Genomic DNA, 15294 nt, shown 5'->3' with positions numbered 1-15294 from the left:
GCTGACATGTCTGAGCTGTGACACCTTGACTTGATATTTAGTTCACAAATGTCTAGGGCATTGTGGAAAATTGTGTTTTTTTTAATGGCCGCTAAAAGCTTAAATATTGAATAAACAACACTATTCAGATCAATTTTCAAAAAACTAGCATCCCTATCAAAACTACTAGCATAGCTACAAATGTCGATTTTGGGGGAGGTTTTGTTACTCTGGAACAGAATCCAGATGTTCTGGTTTCACTTAGGCTCTCTGAAGAAGTGCTGTTAGCAGTACATATGACAAAATTTCATGCTAACTGACTGGATGATTCTCACTGAAAAACACCTTTGGAGTCACTGTTAACTTCATAAATGTTTATGTTCACAGACTTGTACCTTGTACAACAGACAGAAAAACATCATTTTCTGGGGGTGTCGTCGGTCCATAATGCAAACATTGCTACAGAAAATAAGCTAACTGCATGACTACTGTGCATTTCAATGCATGCTGACCTGTATTGTGGTTCATAGGTATATCCCAGTCCCACCATGCAGTCAGATGGGGACAGTGAACTGAGCCTGGACGCCCAGCTGGCCAGTAAAGAAAGGGAGTGGAAGGAGCTCCAGGCTTTAAGGGTTCATCAGCTGGAGAGTTCCCTCAAAAAGGCCCAGGAGGAGTGCTCCTCCCTCAGGTATCCGCCTCCATCCACCTCATCTCAGAATAACAGTAAATGTGAACTTTCTGCTAGAAAAGTTTAATGTAGGATTAGCAGCAGAGCCCAGTCTGTCTTTGAAAAAAACAACAATGAAATACACTGAGGTTCCATAGTTACATCAGTTAAATATCAGTGTTGCATAAAACACTTCTTGAAATTCATCCTGGCAGCTTAAAGTGAGCAACACTAAAGGAAACAACCTTTAAATTTAAAATTGTGTAAAGCTAACTGAACCACTAACAACACATAACCGCTGCACATGCAGAACATTTAGAGCAGATTTGTATGTGCATACATGTTTAATGAGAAAAAGTCCAAATGCAAAGATTGGTTTCAGGAATTTAAGAATGAATATTGGATCAGTGAATTAAAAATTGTGATAAATCAGAAAATTGATTTATTTCATTCCAGATGAGTTTGTTGTTACGTTGCAAAATGATTATTTTCACTATCACTTTATTTGTTGATTATTTTTTCAATTATTTGATTATTCTTTTAGTATATGACCTTCAGAAAATGATGAAAAATGTCAATCACAAGGTGGCATCTTCAATTTCTGCTTTGTATCTGGCCAACATTCAAAAAATCCAAATAGAATTTATAGTGACATAAAACAGAGAAAAGCAACAAAAAGAGTGTTTGTTGTCAAACATGTCTGCAGCCATGTCTTTTCTGTTTGATTAGATTCATTCTGTATGTGTGTCTATACATGTGTCTATACTGTATGTTTTTATGTTGATGGAGTGGATGCGAGACTCTTGTGACTGACTATGGATGCGTATTGTTTTTTTCATGAATTTGTTATTGTTATGTCACATTGCATTTGTTTTTTTATTTATTACATTCATTTGTAAACTATATTACAGCACAGTGAGTTTACTTGTAATGAAGTGGAAATACAGCTGTTAATGTGAGTTTCTTTAAGTAAAAATAAATAAATACAACCCCTGCAGCAAACAGACATTATACATGAGCTTTTCTTTAAATGTTAATGTGACATTTATCAACATTACATTAGGTTTTATTTCATGAACTTGAAAAACAAACCGCAATTATAGCAGAGGTTTGGGCTCCATACATGTAAAACACTAGAACTTCCATAACTCATTGGGTATTAATTAACTTGTTAGGTCTTAATTAACTTGTTAGGTCTTGTACGGCAGGTCAAGAATTGTCATTAGGAATTGCTGTTGACATTTTAGGCTGTCTTGCCTATTCAAAAGATTTTCGGTAATGTTCATGTCAAGTGGGGGCTGTTGGGCTTGTGTTTCTTGAAGTGGTGGACTTTGAGGTCTACTTTGGATCATTGTGCTGTTGTAGAGTCCAGCCTCTTTTCACTTTCACCTTCTGAACATGCTGCAGGACATTTGCATCTAGATTTTGTTGGTATTTAGCTCTAGTTTAGTTATATTGATAATAATAATAACAGTTAATAATGAATAATAAACAATAAAAATTAGATACGTCCACTTCCTTTGGCTGAGGTGTTGTATAGCCTGATGGCAGTGGGAACAAAGGATCTCCTGAACCTCTCTGTTCTGCAGCCCGGTGAGATGAGACGTTGCCAGCAGCTGTAGCTGCTTCTCTGTCCTGTCAGAATGTTACTTGGGACTCGGAAATTTTTGAGTGAGCAAAGCTGTAATGCCGTGTATAAAACAAGAAAAGTGAAATGTGAGTGTCTTTGGCAATTAGACCCCGATGTGATGTAATCGTATTGGAGAGGGGAAGAGATGCTGTGCAAAATATAGGAAATCCCCCGGGGCCTATACACTGGTGGTCGAGAGATGAAATGATGAGAACCAGAAAAATGATGAGGATGGATTCAGATGGACTCATGCAGGATGCTGGAGGTGAAGCTGGCAGTGAAGGGGAGAAGGAAGGTTGAAGCAATCCATCTGAAATGACAGCTGACAGCAGAATAGAGAACAGATTTAAAGTTTGACAGAAATGATATGATTGGATGATTGGGATTGTGGCAAAATATGATAGGTTGACTGATAATGCTCATGGTCAGCTGATTATGGGTAGCGGAGAGAGAGGGAAGTGTGAATGAGATGAGATGTAGAAGTAGTCTTCCTGATTGAACTTCATTAGAATCCATTCTTCCCTCTTTTTTTTTCTTTTCTTTTTTTTTTTTTTTTTTTTACATATTTTTCTTTTCTCTTCAGAGATCAACAGAATCTGTGATTTGTCCAAACTTTTTCATACAGCTTTATTAGTAGAATTGACTCACCTGTGTGTGTGTGGAAAAGTTATGTAATCAAGTCACCTGTAAATTGAAATGATATTGTTATAATGCAACACCAGCTTGAACATTTGAACTCTTACAGGGTTGAGCCAAGTTACAAAAGCAGATAGCTTTAGTTTTATTTGTACAGGTTTTGAAATGTGTGTCAGAGATATCTGCCTCCAGCCTAATACAATGTAGGTGTGGGGACTTTATCTGGGCAGACACGTTTCTGTTGAAATGTTTAATTGTCATTTTTCAGTGCAGTCAGCACCACAAACTAAATCCTATTCACCTCCATTGTACTGGTGCGGACAGATATCTCACAGTCTGAACATAGAAAACAAAAAGATCTGACTCAAAAGTAAACTGATTTTTGAAATTCAAGTCAACAGTTTCTGTTAGAATCAGAATCAGCTTCATTGGCATTTGACTCCAGTTTGCAGTGAATGTCAGTGTACTTGCACACAGTTCTAATAACATTGAGCCTTGTGCAAGAACAACATTGTTACTCCCCCACCCTTGGGCGGCCCTATGGAGGCCACAACACTCCACCAGTGACCCAAATCAACCACACAAGACTCTTTAAAACAACCAAATTCATAGATATACAAAACCAACAGGACACTTAATCAAGACTATGAAAGGCTCAAAATCAGAACATAACCCCAACTCAGAACACAACAACACCAGCAGTCCCCTTGCTAGTCTCTTCTGATCCTGGCATCAGAAGGGAGAGGTTATCTATCTATATACAAGTGGTTTAAAATAATCTGTGTCATTCTGAGTGTTCTTCTTTACTATGAGTGGTCGACACCCAATTTACTGAAAGGTGTTCTAGATTTTATCATCTTTACTGCCATATTTCAGCAAAGCAACTTTATTATTTCAGTAGTTTCTGGAACATTCTCTCAGTCTGGCAGCTGAGTCAGTGTCTGTGTCCAGTATCATCCTATGTTGCACTGTACAGTGTAACATCTCCTATTGTTGACTATAAAATTCTCTCATCTAATATCTGTCAGTGCCACATGATGCTTCTCATATTAGTCATGAGCTGCTTTACAAAGACATTTTTAGTGTCTACCTTCACGTCAGTTCATTCCTCTTTATGCTACTGTCTGGTGCTACTGTGATGACAAGTCATCAACAGCTGTATAAATGTTTTCTAATAGTTTCAGGTCCTTTAGTACCACTTTTGATACAGTTTGTATTTCAGACATGAAGCTTCATGGTGTGAAATTCTTCTTTTTCCTCCTTGGTAAAAAAATGTTTTGAATGAAATGAGTCCACAAACTTAGTGGAACAGGCAGCCTTATATGGCCATATATGTAGATTATGCTAATGATGTATCTAACTAACCTCCTTATGAACAGGTGCCGTTCATCAGGGTGAAATGAGCAATTTACATCAAGTTTGTTCAGTTAAGAGAATTTGGTGAATCTGACTTGAACAGAAAAAGTAAGAGAGATTCCGGGTAAGAATACAAAATTGTTGGGGGGCTGCTCCTGAAGTTCGCTATTATCACCACAGTTTTAAGAGTGTTCAGCTGTGGGTTGTTAAGACCGCACTAGAGGACCAGCTGTTCAACCTTGTGTCTGTGTGCAGACTCATCAACGTCTTGGATGAGGCCAGTGATCCCTGTGTCGTCTGCAGATTTCAGGAGTTTAACAGGGGTGTCTCCTGCAGTGCAGTTGTTTGTACAGAGGGAGAAGCGCTGTGAAGAGAACTACTTCCTGTCTGTCAGGAAGTCATTGATTCACTGACAGGTGGTTGTGGACACAGTGAGCCGGGTGAGCTCACAGTGGAAGACTTCTGGTAGAATGGTGTGGAAGCTGAAATCCACAAACATCATATGTCCCTGGGGAGCAGAGGTGTTGCAGAGTGTAGCTCAGGTTCACAGCATCATCCACCTACCTGTTTGCTTGGTGGCCAAATGGGATATGTCCTTCAGATGGGCCAACACCAGGGCGACATTCCTTCAGTCCAGTGATGGAGGACTGAGAACTGGGATGACTGTGGAGCTTCAGTGAGAACTGTTAAAGGTCTGTGTAAAGAGGAGGACCAGCTGGTCACACCAGTAACAAAAAATAAATATTTTCTAATGATGGCGACACCAGGAGTCCATTTAGGCCAAGTCCTTCAACATACACACAGGTCTTACATGAGGTCGTGTCTTTCTTTCTGAGCACAGTGATAACCAGTCAACTGTTTTGTATTTATCAGAGAACACTACCAGCAGCTGAAGGAAGATTTCCAGTTCAACATGGTCATCCTGGAGGAGCGAGACCGAGAGCTGGAGAGATATGACGTCATAACGACCAGAGCTCTGACTGTGGAGCACAACAGGTACAGTTCATCAGGGGCCGAAACTGCATATCTTAAGTCTGAAGATAGGAAGAGTATAAAGTATTGTTTTTCTTAATTTGGTGATACAGAAATGAATCCTAACTATGTTAAGGAATCGTATTTCATCTCAGGTTAGAAAATCCTAAATACTACATCCAACATCAACCTTTATGTCTTTCCTAGCTACCGACGCTACTTGTCTCATCTTATCTAGGTATTTTTGCAACTCTTTTTGTACATTTCTCATTGAGACGTACAAAAATGGAACAAAAACAACAACAAGAACTTAACTTCAAGACAGATGAGTTAGAAGTTAGAAGAAAATCTGTTGGAAAATCCAAAGATGTTCTTTTTGGGAAATATAACAACAACGCTAACTCAGGAGATAAAAGACATATTTAAGAGATAATATTTAAGAAAGAGAAAAAACAGTCAGTGCTGACCCAGAAAATGTTTGGTGTTTTTATCTGATGCATGGCAGTCTTTGGGTCATGTGAAATGATCTTCAGTTATTCATATTATCATCATTAATGATTTAAAATTATTAATTGTCTGTTGATTGACAAATTGATCAATCAACTGATCATTTTACTCCCTGTTCCTTTGTTGATATTTGTCGTACACCTCAACATGAAATGAAGCACTATGCTGATAAGATGCAGGGAGGGTGACTTTGTGGAAGCAGAGCTCACCTTGGAAATGCATTATATTAAATCCAGAAGGTGTGCACAGGAAGACACAGTGACTGTGTTAATTAAATCAGCTAATACTGAAATACTGGTGTCATTTGCAGGCAGGAGCAGCTGAGCCAACTCCGTACGCAGGTCGCCAAGTTGGAGGAGCAGAGGGCCAGAGAGGCTGAGGAGAGGCAGGAGGAGCTGAGGAGGAGTCGGGACAGTGCTGCTCAGCACAGGCTGCAGCTGGACCAGCTTAAGTGGTGAGCCAAGAAAGAGACAAGTCACATTCTGAGTTTACTGTCATAACCTTGACAGCAAAGTGAGTCTTTGATGTGCAGGACAGTGTTTGGTTTTAGGGGCCAGGGCCTGTCGCTGTCATAGCAGATGAGGGTGGAGTTTTTTTATATTTTATCTAACCAGTTGTCTCATTGAGATCGGGATCTGTGGACAGAAATAAACATATACAGTTTATACATAGACAGACACATAAATACACAGGGATTAAAATGGACACACAGATAATTCACAGATGTACATTATACACTTTCACATTTAAAAAAAAAAGGATGTGCCAGTTACAGTCTTTTAAAATGTTCCAGTGAAATAAGAGAATGTAACTTCATATTCATATGTAAGCGCTGTGTTTGAATGTTACCAGAGAGCAGGGGTAACGAGGCAGAGACTTATAAATAAATAACATACAATGCTGCTCCCTTCTAATTGTTAACGAGGACCATCCCACCTTTTCATATAGGATGCAATGGTTGAGGGTTGAGGGTGGGGCCTTGTTTGCACCACAGGTGTGAGGGTCAGGAGCACTCAGGGGGTCTGTCGCTGTAGCTTTTGATGCAGGAAAGACTGTATCATGCAAAAACCTCAATTATAATGAGTCTGTTATTTTTTTTGTATCTCCCTCATCAATTTGCTCAGAGAGTACTACATGCATGAATGTGAGTCACTGGGCCTGAAGCCCAGTGACTCACATTCAGGCAGCAGTGTTAACCATCACTCTGCCCAGCTGCTACATCACTCAACACACCAGTCATCACTCCAGATTGGCGGCACAGGCTTTTTGTCTGTCATCACTTCAATCGAGTGGCTTTATAATACAAGATTTACCATTTTGATTTATAGCCAGAGTCAGTTTTAGTTTGTGAGATATTTAAATTATATTTGATATATTTTTGAGTTCAGTGATCTATGTGAAGAGTGGAGTAGATTTAGGTTTTAAAGACAAGAAAAACTTATGTAAAACTGCAAAGATTCATGGGACATTTAAACCTGCACAAGTTTCTCAGTCAAAGGTGCAAAATAGGATGAGGAAATCCACATGAGTGCAGATAAGAGGTACATTTTCTTTACTCTCTAGAATATTATATATACATATGAATACGTTTATGATACATTTTACTCTACTGTTTCAGTTTTCTAGCTTCCTACCCTCTAAAATTGACTTGTTCACTCTGAACACAAAGTTTAGAGAACATGTCACATATCAGATCTTTGCATCCCTTCACTGGACAGCTGAGGCTTCTTTAAGATTTTATATATTACATTTCAAGTTCAAGAAAAAGCTTCTGCATTGATGGAGTCAGGGTGGTAATTCTAGTCTTAAATTGTCTTTGATGTTGGGGCTCCGGGGCTTTGGAACATTTCAACATTGGTTAAGAAAGCTGCTATACCGACATAATACTCACCTGAGATAAACTATCTGCATGGCTAAATGCCACGGGGGGTAAGTTAGGAAAATCTGCTTTGGTTGAACTGTCCCAGTAGGTAGACATTTGTCAGCAATTACAGGAGTAATGTTAGCTGGGTTGGAGTGATAGCTTTTTTTCTGAGAGGGATTTAGTAATCACCTCAGTGTCAGTGTTAAGTCTCTGCACATGTAGTTTACTCAGTCACTGTTGTGTTGAATTTTCTTTGTGTGTGTGTGTGTGTGTGTGTGTTTGCGTGTGTGTGTGTGTGTGTGTGGTAGCTCTATGGCTGGTGAAATACACAAGCAAACGGAGGAGTATGAGAGGATGAAATGGGATTTGCAGCGCAGAATACAAGAAGTAGAGGGAGAGATGACCCGACAGAGACAGGTGAACATACACAAGCACACACACACACACACACACAACCAACATACCTACACACACACACACACACACACATAAATGTATACACTGGACCCTAAAAACCAAGTCTTAACCTTCAAACTGCTCTTTGAAGATGTGAGGACCAGGATGTCCTCACTCCGTAAGTCTATAAATCCTCACATAGAATTACACACACACCGCGCACACGCACACGTACACACACACACACATAAACGTATAACACTGGACCCTAAAACCAAGTCTTAAGCTTCAAACTGCTCTTTGAAGATGTGAGGACCAGGATTCCTCCACTCCGTAAGGTCTATAAATCCTGCACAATTAGGGGTGAAATTACACACACACCACCACCCACAACACACACACACACACACACACACACACACACACACACACACACACACACACACACACACACACACACACACACACACACTTTTACATCTTCAGAAGACCAGAAACTGTTCCAATCTGATGACTGTGTGCCGCAATGTTGATCTATGATTCATCATTTTGAATAAAACCTTTTATGGCCTCTGCTACTTCCCTCCAAAACATATTGCCATTCATGGATATGAGACATACTGGGCTACTGACACGTACAGTATGCACAGCTTTATCACAAAGCGACTCTACACAGTGACAAGTCTTGTGTTACACCTCTTCACAGCATCCTCTGTACGCTGCAGAGCAATAAATAACTGGCAGAGCAGCCAGACATTCAGAGGAGAGCAGCAGCAGACCTTTAGGATGAACCCAGACAAAAGAGCCCTCACTCCAATTCTGACTGCTGTCTGTATCTGTGGGCTTTATTAACATGCACACAGCACATGCACAAGTATGTGTGTGTGTGTGTGTGTGTGTGTGTGTGTGTGTGTGTGTGTGTGTGTGTGTGTGTGTGTCCACTTATCCGTCAGGTAAGATGAGCAGGTCATTACACTGAGTGACGAACAGGTGAGGATGAATCTTTTAGGCCATTTTTGGCTCAGGGAGGGAATGTGCTTTTCTTCTGACACTGATCAATAACAAGTGAAAAGATTCATCATCGTCCTCCTGCTACTGTGTCCACACGCACACAGAGGTGCACAGCTGCACTGGACACGACACATGGAGATGATTTACTGTCTTTATTTTTATTCCTCCGCGACAGTCAAGGCATTGTGTTTTCAGGTTGTCCGTCCGTCCCATTGTCGTGAACATGATGTCTCAGTAACACCTATTTGGCACAAACATTCATTTGGACTCAAGGATGAACTGATTAGATTTTGGTGGTCAAAGGTCAAGGTCACAGTGACCTCACAAAATGCATTTTTGGCCATAACTCATGAATTCGTCTGCTATTTAACTCACAATTTAACCCATATTTCTATAAGGATAAAATGAAGTGATGACATTTTATATCCAAAAGGTCAAAGGTCAACTTCACGGTTGGCCATTATTCAGTGCTGTAACTCAGGAAGGGGAGGTTGTGACCATATTTCCTGCAACTTGTCTGGCAACTTGGTTAGTTCTTTCTAATGAGCTTTCTAATGTACATATTCATTAAAAAGAACAGTTTCAACTGAAAAGGATTAGAAGATTTTTCCCCAAAACCACATGAAGGGGTAACGTAGTTTTATATTCAGCCTGGGTAGTGCCTGCAGATCTTCCTGCTTAGTGCTGAAATAACTGACAGGAACTTATCAACATTTTTATCACCTCCTCTCTTCTCTGATCTGGACTCTGTTTACAGAGATTACACTCAGTGAATCAGAGTGAAAGTATAAAAACCTACTCCATTTCTCTCCATGTCTCCCTCTCTTCTTCTCTCCTCTTTACTCACCCAAAGGAGAAAAGTCCTTATCCCATCCCTCCCCACTGGACTGCACCAAGAATTACTGGGAGCCCTTCTCTTTGCAATATGCCTTGGGTCATATCCACATGGTTGAATGGATGCCAACTTCAACTAAACCTCTCTATGACCAAACTCTTAGTCATCCCAGCCACTCAGTATCACGATATCAATATACCCCAACCAAGGTTGTAGGAAACCTGGGTGTCATGTTTGTCATCTGACCATGATGTTCTATACGACATCAGAATCAGGTCTTACCTGACTCAGTACACCACCCAGCTCTCGGTTATCTCTCGCCTCGACTACTGCAATGCTCTTCTGGTGGACCTTCCTTCACACACAGTGAAACTCTTACAGATGGTTCTCTCTCTGATGCTCTCAGAGCAGGGGCGTCCCTCTCTATCCTCAAGAATCTCTTGAATACTTCTAGAGCACCTCCTCTCCTAACATCTCTAACACCCTAACTAGCACTTACAGTGCACATACAGTGCACTCCTTCACTTTATCTCCTTCACTTTTTGAATAGATGTAGTACTTAGTGCTTACACCAAGGTCTCCTACTGCACTGAAGCTTTAGTAATGTCCCTCACTTGTAAGTTGCTTTGGATGAAAGCACCTGCCAAATGAGCAAATGTAAATGTAATATAAATGGAAATAAATGGAAACCCATACAACTACACAGCAGATCCTTCAACCAAGATATAACTTTAATTATCACTGTGAGCACAGACAGGACAGATAGTAAAAGTCAGCTCACTAATTCATCTGCAGTGTTTGTGTTGACATCAGTCTGATAAGTGCAGACAGCTGGTTAGTGAAGCATTCTCTCCCTAGTGGAGACGGACTGAATAAAGTAGAAGCCACACACTGTTGGACATCTACAGCCAGAGATAATATCTCATCAACATCAACTGTCCCTCTCTCGTTGCTGTGATCTCTGTATTCACTGAGAGATAGCCAGAGTCAGCTGACATCCTGTGTTATATTAAGTTATAAAGTAACATAGATGAGATGATAGCTGGATATATGAGTAGTCTTGAGTTATGACACACCTGTAAACTGTGACATAAATAATAACTGTCATTGTGTTTCAAGTACGGACCAGGCAGCTACAGTCTATGCAGAGTCACTGCAGTTTACAGTACATTGTACACATCACGCAGCAAGGTACAAATATAAAGGTTGATCTTAGATTTTTTTTTTTATTCAGCCCTATATGGATCTTGTTCTTCTTGAGAAGCGCTGAGGGGTTTTTAACGTTGACAGATCACTCTTAAATTCAATTTTAACTTTTGCAATGATCTGTTGGTTGGGAACCTCAGCATCATTGGCACTTTCCCTAGGAGCCAAATCAAATAGGTATTTGAGGTCATTTGTCCTGTCAGCTGTTGGGTTTTTAAACAAGTTGTTGCAAACCAAATTGCCCCTCTGAGAGAATAAAGACTTTCTAATCTATTCTATCCTAATCTCATATGTTAGAGATGCAGTAGATGAGAATATATTCACATTTGAGCCTTTGACCTCCTGTTTTGTTATACTGACAAATTGAAGATGGTGTCTGTAGTCAGATTAATTGTAATAACTGGTGGTAAATAATATTTAGTGTCATTCTGCATCAGTTAAGTGTTTCTCAAACATAAAATCACATTCCTTATGAATTCTGTTCCTTTCTGACACAAAAAGGATCTTTACTTCTTAATTTCCATCACCCATCACCCACACTCCAGCCACTGTCTGTCACTGCTGCCATTTGAAAATGTTGGACAATCTTTATGTGAGAGGGCAGTCATCTTTTCTGGATTAGAGCACTTTTGGCACCACACTGGCTAATAGGGACTGAAATGTGTTGTGTTAAAATTAACTATAATATCTCTAATCTCTCTCATCTGCCCAACAGGAGATGACAGCAGCTTTTGAGGGTGAGCTCAGACGGCAGGAACATGAGTTCAACTTGAAAATGGATGAGATGTGTGCTGTGGTGCTGTCTCATGAACTCAAGGTGAGGAGAGTTAAAGGACGATATCTCACTGTAAACACATGTAACAACATATAATGACGGCATAGTACTCATGGTATTGTATAGTCTTATTCTAAATCTAAATAATCTAAATAGATTAATGACAGAATGACACTAAATGACAGAGTCATGTTCAGTTTTCTTGTTGAACTCTTAATCTTTCCATAGCATAGTCTCTCACACCTAATTACTATTTGTTGCTGTGTGTGTGTGTGTGTGTGTGTGTGTGTGTGTGTGTGTGTGTGTGTGTGTGTGTGTGTGTGTGTGTGTGCATGCGTGCGTCCTTGGTAAGGTGAAGCTGCTGTCTAAAGAGACTGAAGTTCACTGTCAGGCTCAGCTTCAGGCGACAGAGACTCTCAGAGCACGTGAGGAGTTCTGTCAGCAGATACAGACCCAGCTGCAACTCAAAGACCAGGAGATCAAAGACCTCACTGATGTCAAGGACCACAGGTACTGTATGCACCTGTAATGTGTGTGTGTGTGTGTGTGTGTGTGTGTATCTACATGTGTTTGAGGTGTGCTGACTATCCTCTCTCTCAGGATAAAGGAGCTGGAGGATGAGGTGAACTGGATGGAGACCAAGTTGAAGAAGAAGGATTATGACAGCATTAACAAGTGAGTCATTAATAACACAAAGTCCTCTCAGTCAGGCAGTCAGAGCCAGCTGCTAGTATAGGCAGCTACTGTAGGAGCATGGAGACAGAAAGTGACAACAAATCTCTACATTTGCAATAGAAAGAAAAAAAAAAGGCATTTGAGTTATTGAGACTGAGTTGGTGTCATTTACACCTTATTTTCAGAATGTGTAAAGTTCTTTTTCAGTTAAATATCTGTAGCCAATAGCAGCAGGAATAAAAACGATGGAGCGACTGTGTCCAGACAACCATTATTTGCTCACGCCGAAGTTGTCATTCTCATGAGCAGAAACAGCTTCAAATTTGGCACAAACATTCACTTGGACTCAAGGAGGAAGTGATTAGATTTATGTGGTCAAAGGTTTCTGGCCATAACCCAAGACTTCATATACTAATTATGACAAAATACACTTGATACCTTTTATTAAATTCCTTCAAAGTTTACACGACATATACGAATGGATGTAAACTGAAACAAATAACCACGAGGAGGTGATTCTAGATGATTCTTTATCCACTAATTCCTTCCTTTGGTGAAAATTACATATAACCGCAGCTCACGTCTGAATATTGGACAAGACTAAACTCACCACTTTTCCAGCTCTTTGTATTTTGATGGGACATGGACAGCAGAGTTTATGTGAGACATTCACTGTGGCAACAGCAATAACAACAGGAACGCATCCAGCCAAAGGTGGAAAAGAAAACATCAGGGATGACGGGATGATGTTTGGAACAGGCTCCGAGCCAAAGTCCACCATTCACCTCAGCCCAGCATTGTACCTGCTGGAGTTCCGCCCTGGGAGAGCACCATCGATTGTCTTAGCATCAGATTCCAGCAGGAAATGGGAGGCTGTGCCATCCTCTATGTAACGTGGACACGCCTCATCCACCAGGTGCTGGATCGAGCCGTCCAACCATCAATGTCCTTTACTACTACTACTACTACTACTAATGATAATAATGATTATAATGATAATGATAAGACAGGGAGAGTGCTGGTAAGGCGTCTGCCTCGGGCCTCTGGCAGTCGGACAAATGAAAGTCTCCAACCTTCTTTAATTATTCAAATCTTCCAACACAGCAGGATCTGATGGTAATTGATCCTTTGTGCTTTTTTATGAGTATCCACACCGACACCAAGGATATATAGTGAGGTTATTTATATAACAGTTGACTATTTTTACTCCTAACCCCACTCCCTCTGGGTAGTTCCAATAAACTCTGTGCTGTCAGTAAGATCATTACAGAGAGTTCTCAGTTTATGTAAGTGGCCAAGCTGCTTTTCAGTAGTATTTACAAAAGAGGCATTATTTTGCAGTTGTAAATGTAGTTGATAACTGAATGGAGCCTTTTTAATCAGTTAAATTACAAAAAATAAATAGACAATAAACAGTAATAAGAAAACATATTTTAGATGAAGCCCTAATTCTTTTCTGAAAAAACTGTTCAGATCATGTAGCCACTGACAGAAGTTTCAGTCTCTTTGGAAATATAAATACAACATCATATCAAAAGCATAGTTTAATATTTGAATTGATATTCCAAACATTATTATACTGCTGTATATTAATCTTTGGGGTACTGTATATCACAGTTCTCTGCAGAAAGCCAGCTTGGTGTTACTGTTCAATGATTTCTGGAACCAAGTACAGACACACACGAGGGCAGGGAGGTGTGTGTGCAGTGCAGGTATTTTAATAACCACAAACAATGTCCAAAACTTACAGACAGGAAGAAGCACTGGCAAAAACCTCAGGAAACATGGACAGGAACCAAGAGGGAACATAAACAGGATACTTCCAGGCACATAGAGGAAAAAAAAAACTGAGGAATTGACCAAGGGTGAGGGGAACACAGAGACCAAAGAGTCTAGTAAGGGGTGAGACGCAGGTGAAACTCATCAGAGCGGGACTTACAATCACACAAAGACAGGGTGAAACTGTCAGACAGTTTGGTAGTTGGTTGGTTGAGTGTCATTTTTTGTCACTTTTTACGTCAGAGGAATAAGACGTATTGTAATAAATACACTAAACATCACTTCCACATGTGCTTGCTCCAGCTGCCGCCTCATGACAGCATGTAACCAGTGCATTTTGTTGGTAACTTCAAAAACCTGGTCACTTTGTTTCTTCTTCAGTGATGCCACGTTTGTCAAAATGGCCTGGTGTCTTCTGCCACATCACCAGCTGTGCAGTGTTTCATGGTGTTTCCGTTTAAAGGGTTCATACGGTTCAAAAAAAGAGTGTGTAACAGTCTCTACAAAACAAGTTTATTAATACTCTGCTCTACGTCTCACTACATGCACTAAAGTAGCAGCATTCCTAGTTATTAATACATGTAACCTTTTCACATACACACATGTATACTTGTGAGCACCTCAGAAAGGGAAAATATCTCTGTGACAGCAGTGTAATTCGATAAATCATAAAGGGGGCGGGTTTTGTATCTGTATTTTTTTTTGCTTGAGGGAGGAGGATTTCACTTTTTCCCATCCAGTGTATTTTATTGAATCCTTCTCTTATGATATTTATTGTGGAAAAAATGTAGAAATCAAATCATTAAATCAAAAAATTGGTTTCATGTTTCATTGGTTTCATCACAAAGGGGCGCAACAGCATGTTTTTGTTTTTTTTTTTAAATAAATCATTAAAACAGCTTTCAAAATAGACCATATTTGCTATACACATCCAGTGTATGTTACAGACTCAGCATGTCAAATATGATAGCAGAGGTGGAGCTCTGACAGTTTTCCAAAAATG

General features: G+C 40.0%; 1 protein-coding gene across 1 annotated transcript in view; it reads left to right on the top strand.

Annotated features, from left to right (window-relative positions):
* The first annotated feature begins 527 nt into the window (after positions 1–527).
* LOC111237057 (coiled-coil domain-containing protein 57-like) overlaps positions 528–15294 on the top strand; it is a 30888-nt gene continuing 16121 nt past the window's right edge. Inside the window, exons 1-7 of the mRNA XM_022766012.1 lie at positions 528–670; positions 5145–5267; positions 6061–6204; positions 7923–8031; positions 11778–11879; positions 12190–12347; positions 12438–12512. Coding sequence (XP_022621733.1) covers positions 528–670; positions 5145–5267; positions 6061–6204; positions 7923–8031; positions 11778–11879; positions 12190–12347; positions 12438–12512 — 854 coding nt within the window. The remainder of the gene's footprint in view (positions 671–5144; positions 5268–6060; positions 6205–7922; positions 8032–11777; positions 11880–12189; positions 12348–12437; positions 12513–15294) is intronic.

The sequence above is a fragment of the Seriola dumerili genome, unplaced genomic scaffold, assembly GCF_002260705.1.
Source record: "Seriola dumerili isolate Sdu_G_001 unplaced genomic scaffold, Sdu_1.0 BDQW01000807.1, whole genome shotgun sequence".
NCBI lineage: Eukaryota > Metazoa > Chordata > Actinopteri > Carangiformes > Carangidae > Seriola > Seriola dumerili.
This window is presented reverse-complemented; position numbering and strand designations above follow the sequence as displayed.